Source organism: Moschus berezovskii, chromosome 11, assembly GCF_049115385.1.
Source record: "Moschus berezovskii isolate FMDL1 chromosome 11, NW_MosBer_1.0, whole genome shotgun sequence".
NCBI classification, from domain to species: Eukaryota; Metazoa; Chordata; class Mammalia; order Artiodactyla; family Moschidae; genus Moschus; species Moschus berezovskii.
In genome coordinates, this window is record NC_142470.1 from 97,753,028 (window position 1) to 97,776,830 (window position 23,803).

General features: G+C 39.4%; 1 protein-coding gene across 1 annotated transcript; it reads right to left on the reverse strand.

Annotated features, from left to right (window-relative positions):
- Nucleotides 1-1,451: 1,451 nt before the first annotated feature.
- Nucleotides 1,452-17,359, reverse strand: DUSP11 (dual specificity phosphatase 11). Its single transcript, XM_055399767.2, has 9 exons — nt 17,131-17,359; nt 15,602-15,677; nt 14,298-14,429; nt 10,145-10,268; nt 7,085-7,145; nt 4,987-5,033; nt 4,636-4,711; nt 4,224-4,406; nt 1,452-1,935 (listed from the first exon to the last, which is right to left on the reverse strand). Exons 1-9 carry the CDS (start codon nt 17,229-17,231, stop codon nt 1,740-1,742), a joined length of 996 nt encoding a protein of 331 aa, XP_055255742.2. The 5' UTR covers nt 17,232-17,359; the 3' UTR covers nt 1,452-1,739.
- Between the last annotated feature and the right edge of the window lie 6,444 nt (nt 17,360-23,803).

The window sequence follows — 23,803 nt, forward strand, 5'->3', positions numbered from 1 at the left end:
TAAACAGACCACTACACAGCTTTAAAAGAGGAAGTTGCTGGTCCCTTTAGCCAGGGGTCTTTCAGTGGTATGATGTGAACAGAAGCTAAAACCACAGTATGCTGAAGAATAAATGGACACAAGAGGACAGTGGTTTTCAACAAGCCGTGATGATAACTGAAATGAGATGGGGACAGGGAGGACAACAGGATCGAAGACGGCTTTCCAAGGCGGCACTACTTACGTGACACTTGTGCTGGCGACGTCCTCCTCAGAAACTGCTTGCCAAGGAACTCTGTAGAATATTGGCCTCGCTGGAATCCCATGCCTGTCCCTGGTGGTTCTCTTTCTGTCTCACCAGTTGTCCTGCTCCAATTTCTTTCCAAGTGAGAGTTCATGATATATGCGAGGAAACAATTCCACAAAAGCAGCCTTTTAGCGAGAAAAATTCTTGTATCTCTGTTAAATGTGGTGGGTAGAAAAAAAAAATTTTCTGAGCCACCAATTAGATGAAGGGCAGCAGCCTCACTGAGTTCATCAGACACAGACCAGGAAGTAGGTGAGTCAGAGCACCTCCTTAACATCAGGTTCCACAGGATGTTCATTTATGAAACACAACAGAGCAAACAACCATCACAGGCAGTATGACTCTATGACACAACACTCCAAAATCAGAGGCTTAAAAAATGAAGCCAATTTGCCCAAGTATTCATCAAATATCTACCAAGGCTTATGATGTCATGACAGTTACACCCTTTCTTGAGCAAACAAAGGTTTCTGGCTTCCTCTGCAACTGAAAATAATTACTACCTCCCAAGTGACCCATCTGTGTGTAAACCAGCTAGAGATAAGGTCAGGCACCATTCCATGGTGAGAGGAGAGTAGAAAAAGACTGCGGCAGGTTACGTTCAATAGAAAAGCAGTAACTTCAGGAGCCATGCAAGTCTCCATGGATATCGCAGGCTTTAAATGTCACACCTTATTCTGTTCATCAAGCAACCTTTACAGTCTACAGAAGTTTTCAAGTTTTCTGAGTAGCTCTACCCAATTGATAACAGTTACCCTGTCAGGTAAATTACTCTGCATTAAATATTTAGGTTTATCGATTGGTCTTTCCTGCTCAAATGACAATCAGTCTCAAAGTTTATCTGTTCCTGTGTTAGATGGCCTATCTGAAAATTCAGTGAAAGGAAGCTGACAATAAAACAACAGATTGCCAATGAAAGAAATGTCTAATGACAAAAATACTACAACTAATTACAAACAGTGATTAGGTTCTAAAGAGATTATCTCCTAGGTAGAGTTCAACAAAAATATTGAACAGTTAGGGGGAGAAAAAAGATATCCTAGTGATTTGGTCAGTAACAGAATATGACAAAAACATGTTTCTGCATGCACACACTCACATATATACAGACACACCAACACCACAAGTTTCGTCAGGAAACAATACATAGAAAACGAAGGTAGAATTTTTCATTAATTTACACGGGATATTCTTTATTACCTTTATCAGTTCTAAAATATCATCTTCCTTTAAAAAAAATTTAAGAGTGGAATGACAGATTATTTCCTTCACTGTTGTAAATACTGCAAATTTTTCAGCAGTAGTAAGTATCAATATAATTTTTCCTTAAGCTTGAACACATAAGGGAGCAATAAAATAGATTAAAAACCTCATTTGACCTGATCTTACAAAAAGTCACTTGCTGATTTGAGTCCTGCTCTGTCTCCAGACAGATTTCCAGGGTAGGCTTGTGTCACTTGGTCCATCTATAATAGGCTGAATAGGGTACTCTGTAGTAACTGCCAGGAAAAAACCTTTTGTTCGGGCCTTCTTGACTTGCATTTGGCTTTACATTCCAAGAGTATCTCCTCTGGAAATAGTCCTCTCCAGGGGGACCAGGAGGAGGGCCATGGCATCTCTGGTAAATGTTCTGATTCCGTGAAAATTTTCTTAAAATGAAAGTAATAAAACATTATTAGTTTTAATAACTATATATAACAAGCTTTATAAAATTATACATAGACATTCCGGTTCTACTGTTTTCAACCTGTGTGATTTTAGCAGATAAAACTGCTTAACCTTTGGATCTCTCAGTGCTTTATAAAATAGAGCATTAGGGTATTATTAAATACCCTCCATCTTCATGACTGTTTTGAAGGTAAATTAAGATAATGTATTTCAATTACCCACCACAATGACTTGGCACACAGTAGGTTCCCAGAAGCCTTTTCCATCTTTCCCTATAGAGGTAAATGCTCATACTATTCTAATCAGATATATTCTCTCCAAGTGTGGCAGGGTTGACATGAAACAGAATGAGCTATTTATTTTTGAAAACAGGAACCTGCTTTCACCTTATAAGTCAATACATTTATAAATTAATTACAAAATGTAGAAATTCTAACCATGGCACATGCAGCAAATTTGGAAAATTAAAATTTAATTGTCTCAAAATTAACACCAGTAAATCTAATATAATCATATAAAAGAACATTTGGAGATCTGAGAAAAGTAAACACCCCCAAAACCCCTCAATCCCAATTAATCTAATTAAACTGGTTAATATTTTTTTTGTCTTTTCTTCTTGTGTCTTTTTTTGACTATTGAATCATAACCTATTATTTTCACTTATTAAGTGAGCTCACTTTTAATGGCTTTATAAAATATCACAGTATGGATACATAATTTACTTAGCTATTCTTAACTGTTAGAAATGCAAGTTGCTATCAATTTCCCACTACTGTAAATAATGCTGGTATTAACATTTCGGAACATATGTGACTGTATCCTAAGCACTTAGTTCAGAGTCTGATGCACAGTAGGAAGTTTAGAGAAATCTGTTGACTAATTAAATGCATATAGATTTTTCCATATTTTGAAGTTTTTCTGTAGTCTCAAGGTTAGCAGGTATGAGCATTTTTATGGCTATTACAGTTATGTTTCAAAAGGGCTACACCTATTTTCAGAGTCCCTGGCAACACAAGCAACAATCTTTGAAATGTTTACATCTTCTAAAAATGTCAACATCTTTCCATTTTTGAAAGTGGAAAGTTTACAATGTGATAAAATACTTAATTAACTTATGTAAAAATCAATAACAATCCCAAGGTATATATTATAAAAAAATTTATTTATAATATTACTGAAATCTCCATCCAACAGATAAGAGAACAGGAATTTAGAGATCTTACTCAAGATCATACAGAGAGTGAGCAGCAGACCTGCAAACCCAGGTCCAGCCTGACAAACACTACCCTGGACTACCTTGTCAAAAACTGTTGCCAAATTAATAGGCAAAGAATAATACTGTGCTATTTTAACTGTTCTGAGGTTTTTCCTGTTTCTCAAGTAAAAAAATATGTGTGTGATTTATGCTTCAACTCCTCTGCAGATTTCTCTACTGGCATTGTACTATTTTCCATATAATCTGCATTTATTGCTGTGCTAAGTCAATTCAGTAGTGTCTGACTCTTTGCGACTATGGACCATAGCCCCAGGTTCCTCTGTCCATGGGATTCTCCAGGCAAGAATACTGGAGTGGGTTGCTGTGCGCTCCTCCAGGGGATCTTCCCGACCCAGGGATCAAACTCAAGTCTCTTATGTCTCCTGCACTGCAGGTGGATTCCTTACCACTAGTACCACGTGGGAAGCCCTAATTTTTGTTTACTCTTAAATAAAACAACCTTCCTTATTCTGAAAACTGTACTGCTATTAACGGAGCCTAAGAATGCAAGAAGACTTCCCAGATGTCACAGTGGTAAAGAATCCACATGCTAATGCGGAAGACATGGGTTCGATCCCTGGGTCGGAAAGATCCTCTGGAGGAGGAAATGGGAACCCACTCCAATATTCTTGCCTGGAGAATCCCATGGACAGAGGAGCCTGGTGGGCTACAGTCCATGGGGTCATAAAGAGCGGGATGTGACTGAGTGACTAACACACAGAGATAAGTATGTAAGATCCTTTTTGGCACGCACATCAAATTATTGCATTAAACTAAGTTTAAGGATCAATGAAAACTTCTAAGACCTTATCCCAACTGCCTCTGAAAAATCACCTATTCCCCATCCTATACTTGATTTTCCAGCCCTAAATGCAAAATATGGAGAAAACAATACCTCCTGGTTGACACTGACCAGCAAGAAAATACAAGTTCTTCATATTATCATACTGTGTTTGCACTAATTTATAATATTAGTTTCTATTTCAATTCTAGACAAAGGGAAAGCAGAGATACCTTTCTGACTGTTGTAAATCTTGAGTCCAGGTATGGAAATGCCGAGGTTCTGGGTAACTTTGGGTCTGATGTATGTTATGCTTAGGTCTTCGGTTAACAGACTTGGTAGCTGTGAAAACTGGCTCCATCATATGTGTTGAATCTTCAAAACCTCTTGTTCTAGATACACTGGAATCCCAATTCCTCAAACAGAATGTTTCCACAAAATGTTATTGGTGTCCAAATCTGGTATCAGTTCAGTGACTATATTTTGGCCCATGAAAAAAACAATCCCACCTGACCCCCACACTCCTATATGTTTAGGTTTCCTACAGCAAATTAATGAGCTACAAGAAGAATGGATATCTGCAGTTTAAGTGATACAAAAACAGATCTTTCTAACCACAAATATCAGGTATAAAAAGGAACTTACTTTCTGATGGGACCGTTCCGAAGGTCTTCAATGTAGTTTTGCCTTTCTAAGCAATGTCCGCGGCATCTATTGAATACTGAGGAGAAGATGAACTGTTAGAAATAAGAGTACAAAAAGCAAATCTTTCCCAGAGAAAGCGGATCAAAGAGGAAGTCCACTTACTGATTATTCAGGTTGTCATAGCCCATTATTTCCAGATACATCCCTTTATAAACTTTTGCTAAAAGGTTATCTTATGTCAGAACAAATGAATCACAAACTTTTCTCTTTTACCAAAATTTGAGAAATTCACCTACTTTTCTACTTTCAAATTAAAAAAAAAGGGAAAACAGTGACAGCTCTCATACTTACATTCAATTGCATCATCTGGCCTCATGCCTTCTACATCAATCAAATACCTAACAGACAACAAAATTCACGTCATTTGTAAATAAAAATCAAAAAGAAAGGTCCAATTTCACTTTACAAATATAGATATAAAAATCCTAAGAAAATGTCAGAACATCTAATCAGTAATTATTAAAGAATGATATATGAAAAGGCTTTATTCCAAGGATGCAACGATGACCTAGCTTTAGAAAATCTATTAACGTATTTACTTACATTAATACAACAATTAATAAATGAAAGAGAATAAAATACAGGATCAAATTGGCAAATATTAAAAAGGTATCTGATAAGATGCAACAGTTGGTTTTGATCAGAATGCTTTGTACACTAAAAACAGGAGACTTAATATGACAGAGTATTCATCAGGAACCAACAAGTAACAGACAAATTAGGAAAAATATTAACATCATATCTAAAAAAACCCTATTAACCAACTGTGTGACCCAGAAACTTGGGACTCACCATCACTGACAGTTATTTCTTCCTCACCTTCATCCTCGACCCACCACCAAGGCCTGAACAATGATACTGCCTAAATATCGCTAGAATATGTTCACATCTTTCCACCAGAATGACCACCAAATCCTGGTACAAGCCACCATCATGCCCAGTTTCTACTAATGTCTCCTAACTTGTTTCCTTGCTCTTTACCCCTGCAGTGTATTCTCCACTCAGCAGCCAAATGAGAGGCTGAAAATACAAACTTAATTACACTCACCTTCAACAAAGACAGTTCAATGATTTTCTAATACTCTTAACGTCTAAAACCTTAAATACAAACCTGCATGACTGAGCTCCTACCCACACTTCCAGCTCCATTTTAATTACACGCTTCCCCCACACCCCTGCCTTCCTGGCCAGTTCCTCCAACAGAGCAAATGCTTTCCTCTTACAGGGTTTTTCTTATTTCTTATGCTTAGAAATCTGTCCCCACTGTCTATCTGGTTAACACCTACTTCGTCAGCTATCAGCTCAGACATCCCTAAAGAAACTTTCTTGAAGGAGAAATATTGTATGAACGTTGGAACTTTTATAGGCTGGTGATGGGCTGAAGTTGAGTCCATTGCCAACAGCCAATGATTTAATCAATCATGCCTATGTAATAATAACCTCAATAAAAGCCCAAAAGGGGAAAAAAGAAAAAAAAGAAACTTCTAATCTCCATGATGAGGTCAAATCCTCCATAAAATATGTTCTTGTGGTACCAAGTCCCTTTCCTTGGCATCTGTCAGAGTTGTAACTGTACCTGCAGAGTGTAATTCTTGAATCTCTATTCCCTCCCTGGACTGTCAGAATTCACAAAGGGTAGGTAAAGTCTCTTTGCTCACACAATTTCCCAAGGCTTTTTGCTAGTACCCAGCACAGTGCTTAAACACAACAGATGCTCAATATTTTAAATATTTTATGATATGAATGAACAAACAAAAATTGGTACAGTCACAAAAAGCATAAGAGCATAAACTCTTTAATTCAGAAGTTCCATTCTGAGTGAAGTTATCTGAGACAAAGCATATATAGTCAAAGACATTCACAGAGGAATGTTCATTACTTCAATGTTTTATAATATCAAAAACTTCTGACTTTCTGTTCATCAGTAAGCAAAGGAACAATGCTGCCTTTAAAAAAGAACAAAGTCTCCAAATATTTTCATAGGAAGATGTCTACCATATATTAAATTATAAACCAGAACTTCTAAATATTATAACATGAAATCACATGTAGTCAGTCCTCTGTATCCACAGGTTTCATTCCTGTGGATGTGGAGGTCTGATTATCCTATACCAGTTTACACAGGGGACCTGAGCATCTGAGGATTTTGGTATCCATGGGATAGCCTGAAACCAATCCCCTGCAGATATCAAGGGACGATTATATTTGCTTCTGTTTGTTTTTTAAGTAAAAAAAGATATATGTACTGGTGGTAATCTCTTAAGTCAAGGGCAAGACTGCTTCTACGTCATACATTTCTTTAACTGACTACATTTTCTGCATTCAGCTTACATTACTATTGTAAACAAAAAATTTATACATGGTCTGCCTCTTGGGGTTGGCAACTCACCTGCAGATGAGGTAGCCAGTCCTGTTTAAACCATGGGTACAGTGGACACCAATAAGTCTGTCTATAAAACAGGGAATATGGAATTAAATAAATGAAGTAGCTACTTAAAGGCAGGTTATACAGTTTTCTGAAGAGTAGCATTCATTGGTTATTACAATACCACCACTATCCTAAAATGGAAAAACTCTGAAGAAAAATATGTTTTAGCAGCAACAGACTATAAAGAATTAATATAGTCAAAATTCATTGCCTATGGGAAATTTTGCACAGCCTCCAATCATATGCAATAGTATGGACTGGAGCATGCCCATCATGAACTGATCTGACTATAGAAAAAGGGAATGTGGAAAAAACTAAACAAAACAGGCTACCAAAAGAATGAAATCTGTTTTTGGGTGAAACAAATGGAAAGCCTTCACTATTAATGCTCAATAGTATTTGCAAAAAGAACAAATGGTTTCTTGGGTTCCCAAAGTGCTTTTGTTCCTACTCTCATTTGCTGCTCCACTCACACCGTGGGCCTATATGCCTGTGGAGTTCTCAGGAACATGCCACTGTTCTTGTATCACAGTGAAGAAGTATGGCTTGAGATGCTAAGCCTGAGCTGCACAGCAGGCAAACAGAACAAAGACTAGAATCGAGTCTCAGATTTTTCCAACTATGCCACAGCAGTATCTCTTAGTTTAGCATTAAAAAAAACATATATATATATATATGAGAAAGTAAATAGAAAAGAACACGTTTGATCTCTGCAAAAGGCATGTCTGTGACCAGGTGGCGTGTGGCATTCGTCATCTCTGGCCTGGATCACTACTGCCCAACTTCTAAGCTCTTCTGTTTCAACTGACCTGCCACATGGAAGATGTTATCTTCTAAAATATAAACCTGGCTGGATTGCTCTGTTGATTAAAGGTCTTCATTTAGCACAGAATAAAGCCCAAATTTTTAGCAAAGAATTTAGAACTCTTTATAAACAAGTATCAATCTGTCTCTCCAACTGAATTATAAATTCAAACTATCAATCTGTTTCTCCAACTGAATTATAATTTCAAACTTGGACCTATGTCATCCACCTCCCTCCTGTCCCCTGCCAGCCTCTCTGATCTACTTCTCTGACTTCATTCACTCACCCCTGTTCAGCCACACTGGCCTTCAGTTCAGTTCAGTTCAGTCACTCAGTCGCGTCCAACTCTTTGCAACCCCATGAATCACAGCACGCCAGGCCTCCCCGTCCATCACCAACCCCCGGAGTTCACTCAAACTCATGTCCATCGAGTCGGTGATGCCATCCAGCCATCTCATTCTCCGTCGTCCCCTTCTCCTCCTGCCCCCAATCCCTCCCAGCATCAGAGTCTTTTCCAGTGAGTCAACTCGTTGCATGAGGTGGCCAAAGTATTGCAGTTTCAGCTTTAGCATCAGTCCTTCCAATGAACACCCAGGACTGATCTCCTTTAGAATGGACTGGTTGGATCTCCTTGCAGTCCAAGGGACTCTCAAGAGTCTTCTCCAGCACCACAGTTCAAAAGCATCAATTCTTCGGCGCTTAGCTTTCTTCACAGTCCAATTCTCACATCCATACATGACCGCGGGAAAAACCATAGCCTTGACTAGACGGCACTGGCCTTGCTATTCCTTAAACCTGCCAAGCATAGTTGTGCCTCAAGGAATTTGTACCTACTATTCCCTCTGCTTTAGAACACTCCCTCCCACCCCATCCCCACTCCCTGATATCCAATGGCTTGTTCCTTGCTTCCTTTAAAGCTCTGATCAACTGACATCTTAATAGAGAGGGCCTCCCTGGTCACCTTCCACACGCCCTCACTTCTTTATCTTGTTTTGTTATTTTCCAGAGCACTTAACCACCCACTGTCTGACACTTCTTACGTTTACTTCTCTCTCTCCCCCCACTAGCATGTAAAGTATGTAAGGGCAAGAACTCTTCTGTTCCTATTTCCTAGAACAGTGCCTTCAACTCAGACGGTTATACAATATTTTTGTTGAAAATGAACGTATGAATTCTCTGTTCTTTCCTACTACCCTCTAGTCACACCAGAGGCTGCCCCTCCCTGTGCCGTTTCTACCTGTTCCCAATACCTGGGCTGTCCTTCACTCATTCTGGCAAGATCCTCTTCCCCCAAGCGCAGCTCAGATGCTGTCTCCTCAGTTTCTCCTGGGGCACCTGATTCTTTTATTTTTGTTTATCTGTTTTTGGTCGCACCACGCAGCATGTGGGATCTTAGTTTCTGGACCAGGGATCGAACCTGTGACCCCTGCATGTGAAGCATGGAGTCTTAACCACTGATGGCTGGGGAAGTCCCTGCACTTGGTTCTTTTATTACAATTAAGCCACTGTCTTATAGTTACTACATGCTTATCTTCCTAGATAACCATAAGTCTCTACTGAACAAAGACTGCTAGTCACCCGTTTCCCCATGCCCTAAAAACAAACCTAATAGGCGCTCAGTGTTTACTAAACCAATTTATTTTCTGAGTCTCTACCAATTTTAGTGGAGAGTGTAGCCTCTCCCTCTTTATCAGTGAGCCTGGCATCTGTGGGAGGGATTTATAGCAGAGGAAACCACAAGGGATCATAAGCAAGATCCAGACATCAGAGCACGGTGAAGTTAGCCCATTGCTGGCAGAAGACCCACAGAGGGGTCGCATGCTGTCATGTGGGTCAGTAGCATTCCAAAGACAAGAGATTACTCAGTCTTAAAACATGGCAAATACCATGTTCCCTTTGATACCTTTCAACCAGTAAATAGGACAAAAGAATATTTTAATTATATACCTCCCATTCAAAGTTTTAAAAAGAGGTAAGTAAGCTAGTTCAGTTTGTACTTCTCACAACAATCACCTTCTGAACTAAACTGACCCCCCCAAAAAAGACCCCAAAACTAAATTGCTTGAGACCATAAAAAGGAAAAACGCCTCTGTTAGCACCACCTTAATATTATCAAATAGGCCTAATGTCAGAACTAATAAAAATATTAAAATTTTCCAACCCCACTTGAAAGGCATACCAAAATTCAGGTAAAGAGAAAAACGCAAAACACTCACCATTATCTTTATTTTCTTTCAAAAATCCATTAACAGCATTTTTGAATTTAAAAATAGTGTCATCATCAGGAACCTGATGCCCAACTGTATAAATTTTTAAATAAGGAATATTTTCTGGTAATTCCTAGAAGGCAAAACCATGGAATGGATATTATTACATTTGTAGGGAAAGAACAAAAGATTAATTAGAGAAAGAAAAATATAAACAAAGACATTATATTAATCTAAGTATGTCAGTCACTCTGATAAGGGACTTTTTTTTCCAAAGCTGCTTTAACCAAGAAGTATCACATGATTCTCATTAAACTAGAGAAAGGACAGTTACTAGGGATGCAAAAGCAAATCAACATGAATGAAGGCACATATAACGCAAAATGATAAGAAATAGTTCTACCTAGTATCTTACATTTCAAGAGCATAAAGCATCTGTGATTGACTGAAGTAGTATAGTACAGTAGATTCAAAAGAACTTGGAACTGGAAAATAGAGCAAATTTCATGCACTGTCGAGAACTGGTATTCTTGGGGTGGGAGAAAGTAGATTATCAATAAAAGACAGAACAGGCTAGGTGAAAATTCTGTAGTTCGGAACTTATATGAAAAGTAGCAGTATGAACCTATGATATGCGTGCGAGAGTGCTAAGTTGCTTCAGTCGTGTCTGACTCTTTGCGACCCATGGACTGTACCTGCCAGGCTCCTCTGTCTGTGGGATTCTCCAGGCAAGAATACTGGAGTGGGCTGCCATGCCCTCCTCCACCAGATCTTCCCGATCCAGGGATTGAACCCTCATCTCTTATGTCTCCTGCATTAGCAGGGGGTTCTTTACCACTACCACCACCTGGAAAGCCTTGAACCCATGATATATTTTATATTAAAAACAAACAAACACATTTCCTATCTCGAACCACTGAAAAAGCCTAGGAACAACTGATGTCATGTCAAAAGGATGCAAGAGTCACTAAGAAGCTCCACTGGCCAAAGATAGGCCCTCAGTTAGAACAACTGTCATGGCGTCCACCGTTCTTATTTAGTCACCAAGTCGTGTCCAACCCTCTGCGACCCCGTGGACTGTAGCCCGCCAGGCTCCTCCGTCCCTGGGATTTCCCAGGCAAGAATACTAGAGTGGGTTGCCATTTCCTTCTCCGGGGATCTTCCCAACCCAGGGATTTAACCTGAGTCTCCTGCATTGACAGGTGGATTCTCTACCACTGAGCCACCAGGGAAGCCCAATGCAGTCCACAGTGATACAAATAAAGTTGGTCACCACTGGAGGATATTTGTGAATCAACTCATTATTTTGAAAACTTTTAAGTAAAAGGAGAAAATCATGCCTCTATAACTGGGCAACCAAATAGCTTATGCAGGGAATCTTCTCCTGATAGAGATATATCCAGCTAATAAGTGAAAATGGAACTATAGAATTCACCTTTTGAAGCTCCAAATGAGTTAACTGATGTAGGAATCAATCATCAGTGATTATTAATATCATAGAAAGAGACAACCATATGTCTCCACGGAAGAAGACCTATATTCATCATCATTTATGATGATAAACACCTGTTCTTTCTCACCTATGAAATTGCTTTACCAAAAGAAAATATTCAAGCTTCATTCAGATCAAGCCTCTAGGTTCAACTACCAATTTAAAAGAAATAAAAGGATTGAAAAATATGTTTAACAACACATTAACAAATGAGATCATTAAACTCTGCTGCTGCTTCTGAGTCACTTCAGTCGTGTCCGACTCTGTGCGACCCCATAGACGGCAGCCCACCAGGCTCCGCTGTCCCTGGGATTCTCCAGGCAAGAACACTGGAGTAGGTTGCCATTTCCTTCTCCAACGCATGAAAATGAAAAGTGAAAGTGAAGTCGCTCAGTCGTGTCTGACCCTCAGCGACCCCATGGACTGCGGCCTTCCAGGCTCCTCCACCCATGGGATTTTCCAGGCAAGAGTACTGGAGTGGGGTGCCATTGCCTTCTCCCATTAAACTCTAGATGGGACAATTAAACCAGTTTCTTTGAAAAATAAAATTCAAGGAGAAAAAAAAAGTGAGACAGACATGGAAGAAGAACCTACAAAAAAATAAAAATAAAATTAGAGACCTAACAATAAGACCACACCAAGTAACATGTGGACCATATTTGGATCCAATTCAGAATTCTTAAAAACAGCTTTTTATGACATTTAGGAAACAACTGCAAATTTCAGCACTGACTGTATATTTAATAATATTAAAGAATGATACTAAGGAATAAAAGTCCTACATTTTAAATATATATATATAACAAAAAATATTTATGTGTAATTAAATGTATCTAGGATCTGCTACCGGAGAAGGCAATGGCAAGCCACTCCAATACTCTTGCCTAGAAAATCCCATGGATGGAGGAGCCTGGTAGGCTGCAGTCCGTGGGGTCGCCAAGGGTTGGACTCGACTGAGCGACTTCACTTTCACTTTTCACACATTGGAGAAAGAAATGGCAACCCACTCCAGTGTTCTTGCCTGGAGAATCCCAGGGACGAGGGAGCCTGGTGGGCTTCCGTCTGTGGGCTCACACAGAGTCGGACACGACTGAAGTGACTTAGCAGCAGCAGCAGCAGGATCTGCTACACAATGAAATATAGTGAAACAGGCAGAGGTATAAATGAAGCATGATAGACAAAAGTTGATAAATATTATAGCGAGATGATTTCATGGAATTCTCAACATAAAAGAACACTCAGTATTTTGTATACTTCTGTATATGTTGCAATAATTGTTATGACACTGTAGGAAACAGTTTGACAGTTTCTCAAAGGTTAAACACAGAACTAACATACAATCCAACAACTCTGCTCCAACCTACACTGCACATCTAAAAGAACTGAGAGCTGCAATTTGAACAGATATATGTACATCAATGTTCACAGCAGCATGGTTCACAATAGCTACAATGTGGAAACAAGCCAAGTGTCAATCAACAGAAGAATAACAAAATATGGTATATACACACAATAGGATTTATGAAGTCTTAAAAAAGAATGGCATTTTGTCACATGCTATAACAATGATGAACCTTGAAAATATTATGCTTTGTGAAATAGGACAGATATTGTAGATGCCACTTACACGAGGTAAGGCGAAGTGGCAAATTCAGAGACAGAAAGTAGAATAGAGGTTACTAAGGGCCGGTGGGAGGGAAAATGGGGTTGGTAGTGTTTAACGATTACAGAGTTTCTATTGAGGATGATGAAAGAATTTTGAGTACAGACACAGGTGATGGCTACATAACACTGTGACTGTATTTAATGCCACTGAATTGTACACTTATAAATGGTTAACATAAATATTATTTATGTATATTTTACCTAATAGAAAAAGAGGAACAACTAAGTTCAAATTTCAACTCTTCCTTTTCTGAATCTCAGTTTCATTTCCGTAAAACTAGTAAGTGTAATTGTCTATCCTCTGAGCTAAGTACAGAGCTAAGTGTATATCTTAGGTAATACTAAGATATCAGTACTACCACCACTTCAACAGCAAGGATTGTTGTGAGGATTAATTAAGACAATGGATATGAAATAACTTTTTAAATGGCAAAATGCTATACAAGTATTAACAAACATTACGTGTTATTGTTTCCCAAGGCCATGGAACAGATCAGAAGGATAATTCTTTTGCACTGATGTGTCCTACAAGGGCCAAGAGAATATAAAGGTTTCTGTATTATATCAAAAGATATTAGGAAAAGAAAGCATAAAACTTAGAGAACAATTGCCTTTTACTGTGATGCTTAAATATGTTTAAGCAACTGCTTAAACACATAAAGACATAATGGATATACTTTCTTTCCTTTCAGGCTTACTATTCTCACTAACAGTTTAATTCACTTTCAAACTATACAACAGGGAAGCTTATAGAATTCTTAAGCAGATCTAGAGCCTATTGCCAAATGGTATACTTCAATTCATGTCTTCAATTTCATTTTCTTAACCTCATTGCAGAGAGAAATCAGAAATGTGTACTTTAGGAAACCACCAACTTTCCTTTTTGAACTATTACTCATGAAAGAAGGCCAGGATTCACCTTAGTATAAGATGATAAACATCGAATTACTACAAATTATTACAATACCAGAAAGAAGGTCCTTTTCAACTGCAAGTTCCATTTACCTCTGGCTTATAATAGCGGCGAGTATATGTTAAGTCAATAATCAGTCCAAGTTCTTCATTCTGTTCTTGGATTTTGTTAAAAAGATCCAAGGGGGAAAAACATTCTTCTGGGGCAAGATGCTTTTCAAAACTCTGTCAGAGAGAAAGAAATTTAAAAAAAAACATGTGCTTAAAATCCATTCTTATATTATTCATTTACTCAAGCCCTAAGTTTCCGCCTCTGGAATTTACAAGCTATATTACAATCCTTTCTTCCAGAGAGATTAGAGGGAAGCATTTCTATATATTTATTTGTATATTTGTTTCTTTCATGCTGGTCTCCTAACCAGACTGTAAACTCCCAGAAGGCAGGGACCACATCAGTTTTGCCTACCACTGGACTGCCAACTCCAAGCAGAGTGCATGTAAAGAAACACTTATAAATAAATACTTCTTGAATACATCTATGAAGGATGGCTTTCATTGCTAAATATTCTTGTATGTACTTGGCTTATTTACCTACTCTTTCCCGTTGATCTGTTTGGTTATTCAAGTCCCAGCAACACATTTTCTTTGAAATATATGACTAGACTAGTTTTACAGCAGTTTTAGATTCAGAGCAAAACTGAGCAGAAAGTACACAGTTCCCATTTACACCTTCTGTCCTTCATCCCATACAGCCTTCTCCATGATCAACATTCCATACTAGTGTGCTTCATTTCTTAGAATTCATGAACCAACACTGACACATCATTACCAAAGTCCACAGTTTTTTGCATTCATGGCACAAGTAACTACTTTTTTATTTCTGGTACAGTCATGCCCAAATATATACATACTGAGATATATATTGTCGTTGTTGTTGTCGAGTTTGTTAAGTCATGTCTGACTCTTTTGCAACCCAATGGACTGTAGCCTGCCAGGCTCCTCTGCCCATGGGATTTCCAAGGTAACAATACTGGAGTGGGCTGCCATTTCCTTCTCCAGGGGATCTTTCCAACCCAGGGATCAAACTTGTGTCTCTTGCTTGGCAGGCAGATTCCTTACCACTGAGCCCCCAGGGAAGTCCCAAGGTACATATTACTTTATTATAGATTACTTTATTTACTCTTTACTTATAGTTAAAGCATTACATTGATTTTTCCCTATGAAATTAGGTTGTATTTATCTATGAATTCATTTCAGGATAGTAAAGGGGGTAGTAAAAAGTATAAAAAGGAAAAAAAAAGTATAAAAAAGGAAAATGGAGTACAACAGGGTTGAGAACTAGGGTTCTATCTGGTGAATTCAGATTTTGAAAAAACACTACATCAACTTTTGCTTACCTTTTTCAAAGGAACTTTGAAAGCAATGAAACGAGTCCCAGGCATCCTCCGTCCAACTGGGAGGTAGTCTTTCCACCTATTAATACATTTTTTGTTAGGCAAATTTTATATTAGTCTGTCTCCCAGCATAGGATGAATGCACCTTCAAAATGGAAATGAAAGTCCTCTACAGTAGATTCCTCTTCTTTCAGCTTTGCATTTTATTCAAATCCACCTAGTAATAACCTTTACTTCCCTAGTTCGTTTTCCGATGGTGAACACAGATAAAAGGCAACAAAACAGTGCAAGGGTCTTAACAAAGTATATCTAAAACCAGAGATGGCCAGAACTTCCGACGCCCTAATAAAAATGGCCTGGTGTTGAGTATTAAGGTATCATTATTGACTGAAATAGTTTAAACACAATACTTTCACTTCCCACGTTATTCTTAGTCCTCATTTAACTGATGCCATCAAATTCAGTAGGGAACTGAATCAAATCCGTATTTTAAAAGAAAATCTGACAATAAAGGGATTGTGAAGGTCACAAAATGCTAGGAATCACAGTGAAAAGTAATATTTGAACTGATTTCTGTAGGATGAGTTGGAACTAAGGTTAACTCAGTGTATCTGGAGCACAGAAAGGGAGCGCCAAAGTTCAGTATTAGGATGAAGGAGACGTGCCAGATCCAAAAGCAATTCAGGAGATAAAATGGAGTTGATTTAATAGGATACTCAGCGGAAGAAACGGAAGTCTCAGGGAATAAATGGGTTTACAGTACATATGAGTTAAGTCTCAAAATTAATTTGAACGTATAGAGGTAGATCTCTCAAATGACACCGGTTCTGAAGCAAGACTATGCCCTTTATGATTCCCGGAGACAACACAAATAACACATAACTGTTTCTTTGGAAAATTCGGCGGTATTGGTATATATATTTTTTTCAATGAAACTCAGTTCCTATTACATTTCCTGTGCCAAAAACAACACAGCTTCAGGAACTGGAAGTGAACACTGAAAGTGCCAGTCGCTTAGTTGTGTCCGACTCCGCAACTCCATGGACAGTAGCCCGCCAGGCTCCTCTCTGCATGGAATTCTCCAGGCAAAAATACAGGAGTGGGTTGCCATTCCCTTCTCCAGAGATCTTCTCAGAGATCGAACTCGGGACTCCTGCATTGCAGGCGGATACTTTAAACCGTCTGAGCCACCAGGGAAGACCTGAGGAATTGAAGGGGATTATATTTTGGTAATTACGTTGTGTCCCCAACACCGACAGTCTCACCTTAAAAAAGCAGCCCTTTGTCATTTTACCTGAAAAGCAATGACCAGAGCCTCGCTTTTGAAACAATGGGGCGAAATCAAAACATCACACACCGTCCCGTTCAGCTACTCTGAACGCGGCCGCGAGAGGGTCAATGCCGGCTAGCACAAGGCGGACGATCCAAGCAGGCCGGGGTAAACACGACAGGCGGACAGCACAGGAGATGAAGACCAGGCCCAGGGGCTCTGAGCTGAAAGGGCAACCGCCAAGGACCGAGGAGTGTATTACCTTTCGGGGATGTGGTTTCCGCCCTTCTTCTTGGCCGACGGATGTCCAGAAAAGACGCGATCCTGGCCCCAGTGACCGCCGGCATGATGCCACTGGCTCATGTGACCCCCAAGATGCCGCGCACGCAACGCCAAGAGTGCAAAAGCTGCCAGCCCAGAGACCCGGGTGCCGGCACGACCCCGAACCGGAAGCGCCTGAGAAGCAACCCACGCAGCTCCGGGAGCTCCTTCTATTGCCCATGCGCCACCGCCTGCCGAGATGACGTCATCACGACGGCTGACGGAGAGACTCGATCCGTAAACAGGAGTCTGCGGGCTGCAATGGCCTCCTTATCCGGGGGCGGGTTGCACAGGTCCATGAATTCGTGTGTGCACCCTTCAGAATTCAAATAATGCGGGACATGGAGAGTTCTCCCACTCTCCCAGTGCTTTGTGTGGCTCTTTCAGCTATTTTCCAAGTGCTTACATTCACACTTGAATATTGTGTAAGTATTTGTGCCTAATGGCTCAGATAAGCCCATGACACCACTTTAATTGCAGATAGCGAAAAGGAACTAAAGAGCCTCGTGATGAGGGCCAAAGAGAAGAGTGAAAAAGCTTGCTTAACAGTCCCATCACTTCATGGCAAGTAGAAGGGAAAAGATGAAAGCAGTGACAGAGTTCTTGGGCTCTAAAATCACTGCACATGGTGACTGCAGCCATGAAATTAGAAGAGGATTGCTTCTTGGCAGGAAAGCTATGACAAACCTAAAACGCAAAGTCATCGCCTTGCTGACAAAGGTCCATATAGTCAAGGCTATGGTCTTTCCAAATTTGAGTGCAGCACTTTCACAGCATCATCTTTCAAGATTTGAAATAGCTCAACTGGAATTCCATCACCTCCACTAGCTTTGTTCGTAGTGATGCTCTCTAAGGCCCACTTGACTTCACATTCCAAGATGTCTGGCTCTAGGTCAGTGATCACATTATCGTGACTATCTTGGTCGTGAAGATCTTTTCTGTACAGTTCTTCTGTGTATTCTTGCCACCTCTTCTTAATATCTTCTGCTTCTGTTAGGTCCATACCATTTCTGTCCTTTATTGAGCCTATCATTGCATGAAATGTTCCCTTGGAATCTCTAATTTTCTTGAAGAGATCTCTTGTTTTTCCTATTCTGTTGTTTTCCTCTATTTCTTTGCATTGATCACTGAGGAAGGCTTTCTTATCTCTCCTTGCTATTCTTTGGAACTCTGCATTCAGATGCTTATATCTTTCCTTTTCTCCTTTGCTTTTCGCTTCTCCTCTTTTCACAGCTATTTGTAAGGCCTCCTCAGGCAAGCATTTTGCTTTTTTGCATTTCTTTTCCATGGGGATGGTCTTGGTCTCTGTCTCCTGTACAATGTCATGAACCTCCGTCCAGAGTTCATCAGGCACTCTATCTATCAGATCTAGACCCTTAAATCTATTTCTCACTTCCACTGTATAATCATAAGGGATTTGATTTATGTCATATCTGAATGGTCTAGTGGTTTTCCCTACTTTCTTCTATTTCAGTCTGAATTTGGCAATAAGGAGTTCATGATCTGAGCCACAGTCAGCTCCTGGTCTTGTTTTCGCTAACTGTATAGAGCTTCTCCATCTTTGACTGCAAAGAATATAATCAATCTGATTTTCATGTTGACCATCTGGTGATGTCCACGTGTAGAGTCTTCTCTTGTGTTTTTGGAAGAGGGTGTTTGCTATGACCAGTGCGTTCTCTTGACAAAACTCTATTAGCCTTTGCCCTGCTTCATTCCGTTCTCCAAGGCCAAATTTGCCTGTTACTCCAGGTGTTTCTTGACTTCCTACTTTTGCATTCCAGTCCCCTATAATGAAGAGGACATGGAAAAGGTCAGTTTTCATTCCAATCCCAAAGAAAGGCAATGCCAAAGAATGCTCAAAGTACCGCACAATTGCACTCATCTCACACGCTAGTAAAGTCATGCTCAAAATTCTCCAAGCCAGGCTTCAGCAATATGTGAACCGTGAACTCCCAGATGTTCAAGCAGGTTTTAGAAAAGGCAGAGGCACCAGAGATCAAATTGCCAACATTCGCTGGATCATAGAGAAAGCAAGAGAGTTCCAGAAAAACGCTATTTCTGCTTCATTGACTATGCCAAAGCCTTTGACTGTGTGGATCACAATAAACTGTGGAACATTCTGAAAGAGATGGGAATACCAGACCACCTGACCTGCCTCTTGAGAAACCTGTATGCAGGTCAGGAAGCAACAGTTAGAACTGTACATGGAACAACAGACTGGTTCCAAATAGGAAAAGGTGTACGTCAAGGCTGTATATTGTCACCTTGCTTATTTAACTTGTATGCAGAGTACATCATGAGGAACGCTGGGCTGGAAGAAGCACAAGCTGGAATCAAGATTGCTGGGAGAAATATCAATAACCTCAGATATGCAGATGACACTACCCTTATGGCAGAAAGTGAAGAGGAACTCAAAAGCCTCTTGATGAAAGTGAAAGAGGAGAGTGAAAAGGTTGGCTTGAAGCTCAACATTCAGAAAACAAAGATCATGGCATCTGGCCCCATCACTTCATGGGAAATAGATGTTGAAACAGTGGAAACAGTGTCAGACTTTATCTTTTTGGGCTCCAAAATCACTGCAGATGCTGATTGCAGCCATGAAATTAAAAGATGCTTACTCCTTGGAAGGAAAGTTATGACCAACCTTGATAGTATATTAAAAAGCAGAGACATTACTTTGCCAACCAAGGTCCGTCTAAGTCAAGGCAATGGTTTTTCCCGTGGTCATGTATGGATGTGAGAGTTGGACTGTGAAGAAAGCTGATCGCCAAAGAATCGATGCTTTTGAACTGTAGTGTTGGAGAAGACTCTTGAGAGTCCCTTGGACTGCAAGGAGATCCAACCAGTCCATTCTAAAGGAAATCAATCCTGGGTGTTCATTGGAAGGACAGATGCTAAAGCTGAAACTGCAATACTTTGGCCACCTCATGCGATGAGTTGACTCACTGGAAAAGACTCTGATGCTGGGAAAGGTTGGGGGCAGGAGGAGAAGGGGACGACAGAGAATGAGATGGCTGGATGGCATCACTGACTCTGTGGACATGAGTTTGAGTGAACTCCGGGAGTTGGTGATGGACAGGGAGGCCTGGCGTGCTGTGATTCATGGGGTCACGGAGAGTCGGACATGACTGAGCGACTGAACTGAACTGAACGTCTTTCCAGTAGTCATGTATGGTTGTGAGTGCTGGACCATGAAGGAGGCAGAGCACCAAGAATTGATGTTTTTCGAGCTGTGGTGCTGGAGAAGATTCTTGAGAGTCCCTTGGACAGCTAGGTGATCAAACCAGTCAATCTTAAAGAAGCTCAACCCTAAATACTCTTTGGAAGGACTGATGCTGAAACTGAAGCTTCAATACTTTGGGCACCTGATGCTAGCAGCCAATTCATCACAAAAGATCCTGATGCTGGGAAAGATTGAATGTAGTATACAGGAATGGAAAATAAAGGACCCTAGGATATTTGGAGCACCAGACATCTAAGTATTTGACACTAACAAAATATAACAGTATCTGTTAAGGCCATGCAAGGGTTTGAGGGATTTCAGTGTTTAATTAAATCCAAATGTGACAATAGGGTGAATTAAGAAGAGCCTTGGCAGGTAGATGAACTGAATATGTTACACCAAGACATCTCAATTAACCTAATGGGTTCAAAATGCAAGAAGTGAGTCTATGGGACAATATGACACCCTAAATATAAAAATAAAGCTTTGTAGTATAGTCTGAAGTCAGGAAGGGTGATTCCTCTAGCTCCATTCTGCTTAAGATTTCTTTGATTATTCAGGGTCTTTTGTGTTGCCATACAAATTGCGAAAGTTTTTGTTCTAGTTTTGTGAAAAATGCCATTGGTAATTTGATAGGGATTGCATTGAATCAATAGATTGCTTTGGGTAGTATAGCTATTTTCACAATATTGATTCTTCCAGTTCAGGAACATAATAGATCTCTCCATCTGTTTATGTCATCTTTGATTTCTCTCATCAATGTCTTATAGTTATCTGTATAAAACACTTTTGTCTCCTTGGGTAGGTTTATTCCTAGTTATTTTATTATTTTTGTTGTAATGGTGAATGAGATTGACATCTTAATTTCTCTTTATGGTTTTTTATTGTTAGTGTATAGGAATGGAAGTAATATCTGTGTATTGATTTGTGTCCTGCAACTTTACAAAATTCACTGACTAGCTCTAGTAATTTTCTGATAGTATCTTTAGGACTTTCTATGTATAGTGTCATGTCATCTGCAAACAGTAAGAGTTTTAATTCTTTTCAATATGGGTTCCTTTTATTTTTTATCTTCTCTGATGCCATGGCTAGGACTTCCAAAAGTATGCTGAATAATAGCGGTAAAAGCTACAGTCTTCAAGACAGTATGGTGAAAGTGAAAGTGAAGTTGCTCAGTCATGTCTGATTCTTTGCCACCCCATGGACTGTAGCCTACCAGGCTCCTCCGTCCATGTGATTTTCCAGGCAAGAATACTGGAGTAGGTTGCCATTTCCTTCTCTGAGACAGTATGGTACTGGCACAAAAACAGAAATATAGACCAATGGAAAAAGACAGAAAGCCCAGAGGTAAACCCACACACCTATGGGCACCTTACCTTTGACAAAGGAGGCACGAATATACAATGGAAAAAAAGATAGTCTCTTCAATAAGTGCTGCTGGGAAAACTGGACAACTACATGTAAAAGAGTGAAATTAGAACACTTTCTAACACCATACACAAAGATAGACTCAAAATGGATTAAACATCTAAATTTAAGATCAGAAACTATAAAACCTTTAGAGGAAAACATAGGTAGAATACTCTTTGACATAAATCACAGCAAGATCCTCTGTGACCCACCTCCTGGAGTAATGGAAATAAAAACAAAAATAAATGGGACCTAATTAAACTTAAAAGTTTTTGCATAGCAAAGGAAACCATAAGCAAGATTAAAAAACAAACCTCAGAATGGGAGAAAATAATTGCAAGTGAAACAACTGACAAAGGATTAATCTCCAAAATATACAAGCAGCTCAGACAGCTCAAATCAGAAAAACAAATAGCCCAATAAAAATGGGCAGAAGATCTAAACATGCATGTCTCTAAAGAGGACATACAGATCGCTAATAAACACAGGAAAAAGGCTCAACATTGCTCATTATTAGATAAGTGCAAATCAAAACTAAAATGAAGTATCACCTTATTACTGTCAGAATTGACATCACCAAAAAATCTGCAAACAATAAATGCTGGAGAGGATGTTGAGAAAAAGGAACCCTCTTGCCTCGTTGGTGGGAATGCAAGTTGATATAGCCACTGTGGGGAATAGTAAGGAGATGTCTTTAAAAAACAGAAATAAAACCATCATATGACCCAGAAATCCCACTACCGGGCATATACCTTGAGCAAACCACAATTCTAAAAGACACATGTACCCCAATGTTCTTAGCAGTACTACTTACAATAGCCAGGACATGGAAGTAACCTAGATGTTCATCAACAGATGAATGGATAAAGAAGTTGCGGTATATCTATACAATGGAATATTACTCAACCATAAAAAAGAATGAATTTGTCAGTTCTCATGAGGTGCATGAACCTAGTGCCTATTATACAAGTAAAGTAAGTCAGAAAGAGAAAAACAATTATCATGTATTAACATATGCATATAGAATCTAGAAAAATAGTACTGATGAACATATTTGTAGGGCAGTAATACAGGCTCAGATATAGAGAACAGACTTGTGGACACAGTAGGCGAAGGAGAGGGTGGGATGAATTAAGGGCATAGCATCGAAACATGTACATTACCAAAGGTAAAACAGATAGCCAGTGGGATTTGCTGTATGATGCAGGGAGCTTGACCCCATGCTGTGTGACAACCTAGAGGGGTGACATGGGATGGAAGGTGGAAGGGAGGGGGCATATGTATAGCTATGACTGATCCATGTTGATGTATGGCAGAAACCAGCACAACATTGTAAAGCAATTATATTCCAATTAAAAATAAATAAATTTTAAAAATAGAAAATAAGACCTAAGGTCAGGGAAGGGTTGATGTTCCAAAGTGTTGAACTCTTTAATTTCTTCTTCCTACATGTAAGATTCTCTTAGAGGATAAGATGATGCTGAGATAGCAAGCTAAAGTTAAATGACTGGAACTAGGGAAACCAAATAAGTTACTTAGGTTTGGTGGAATTAGGAAAAGCCTAACTCATAGTTTCCCTAAGTAGAACTGAATATTGGAACTGAACATTTTAATATGTAAAAATTTTATTGCTACCAAAATTGGTCTTACTGCATTTCCCTCTATCTCACACCATCCACCCAAACCTGCAGTACTCATGATTCCCTTGATATCCATGGGAATATAGAGAAAGAGTGACTTGTTTGGCTTGCAGGTATTTAGTGTATAATGTTATCCTCACATCACATACTAGAATCATGGAAATAGGCCATCTGAAGTATGAAGCTTAGGGGGGGAAAACCTTGATATACACTCAAAAGCCTAAGCCACATCTGCACACCACACCTTTCACAATTTCTTGTCAGCTAAGTATCATCCCCCATATATTTCATAATAGGGAAAACAAGCATGTAAATTAAATATGTGTCTTCAGAGATCCCAT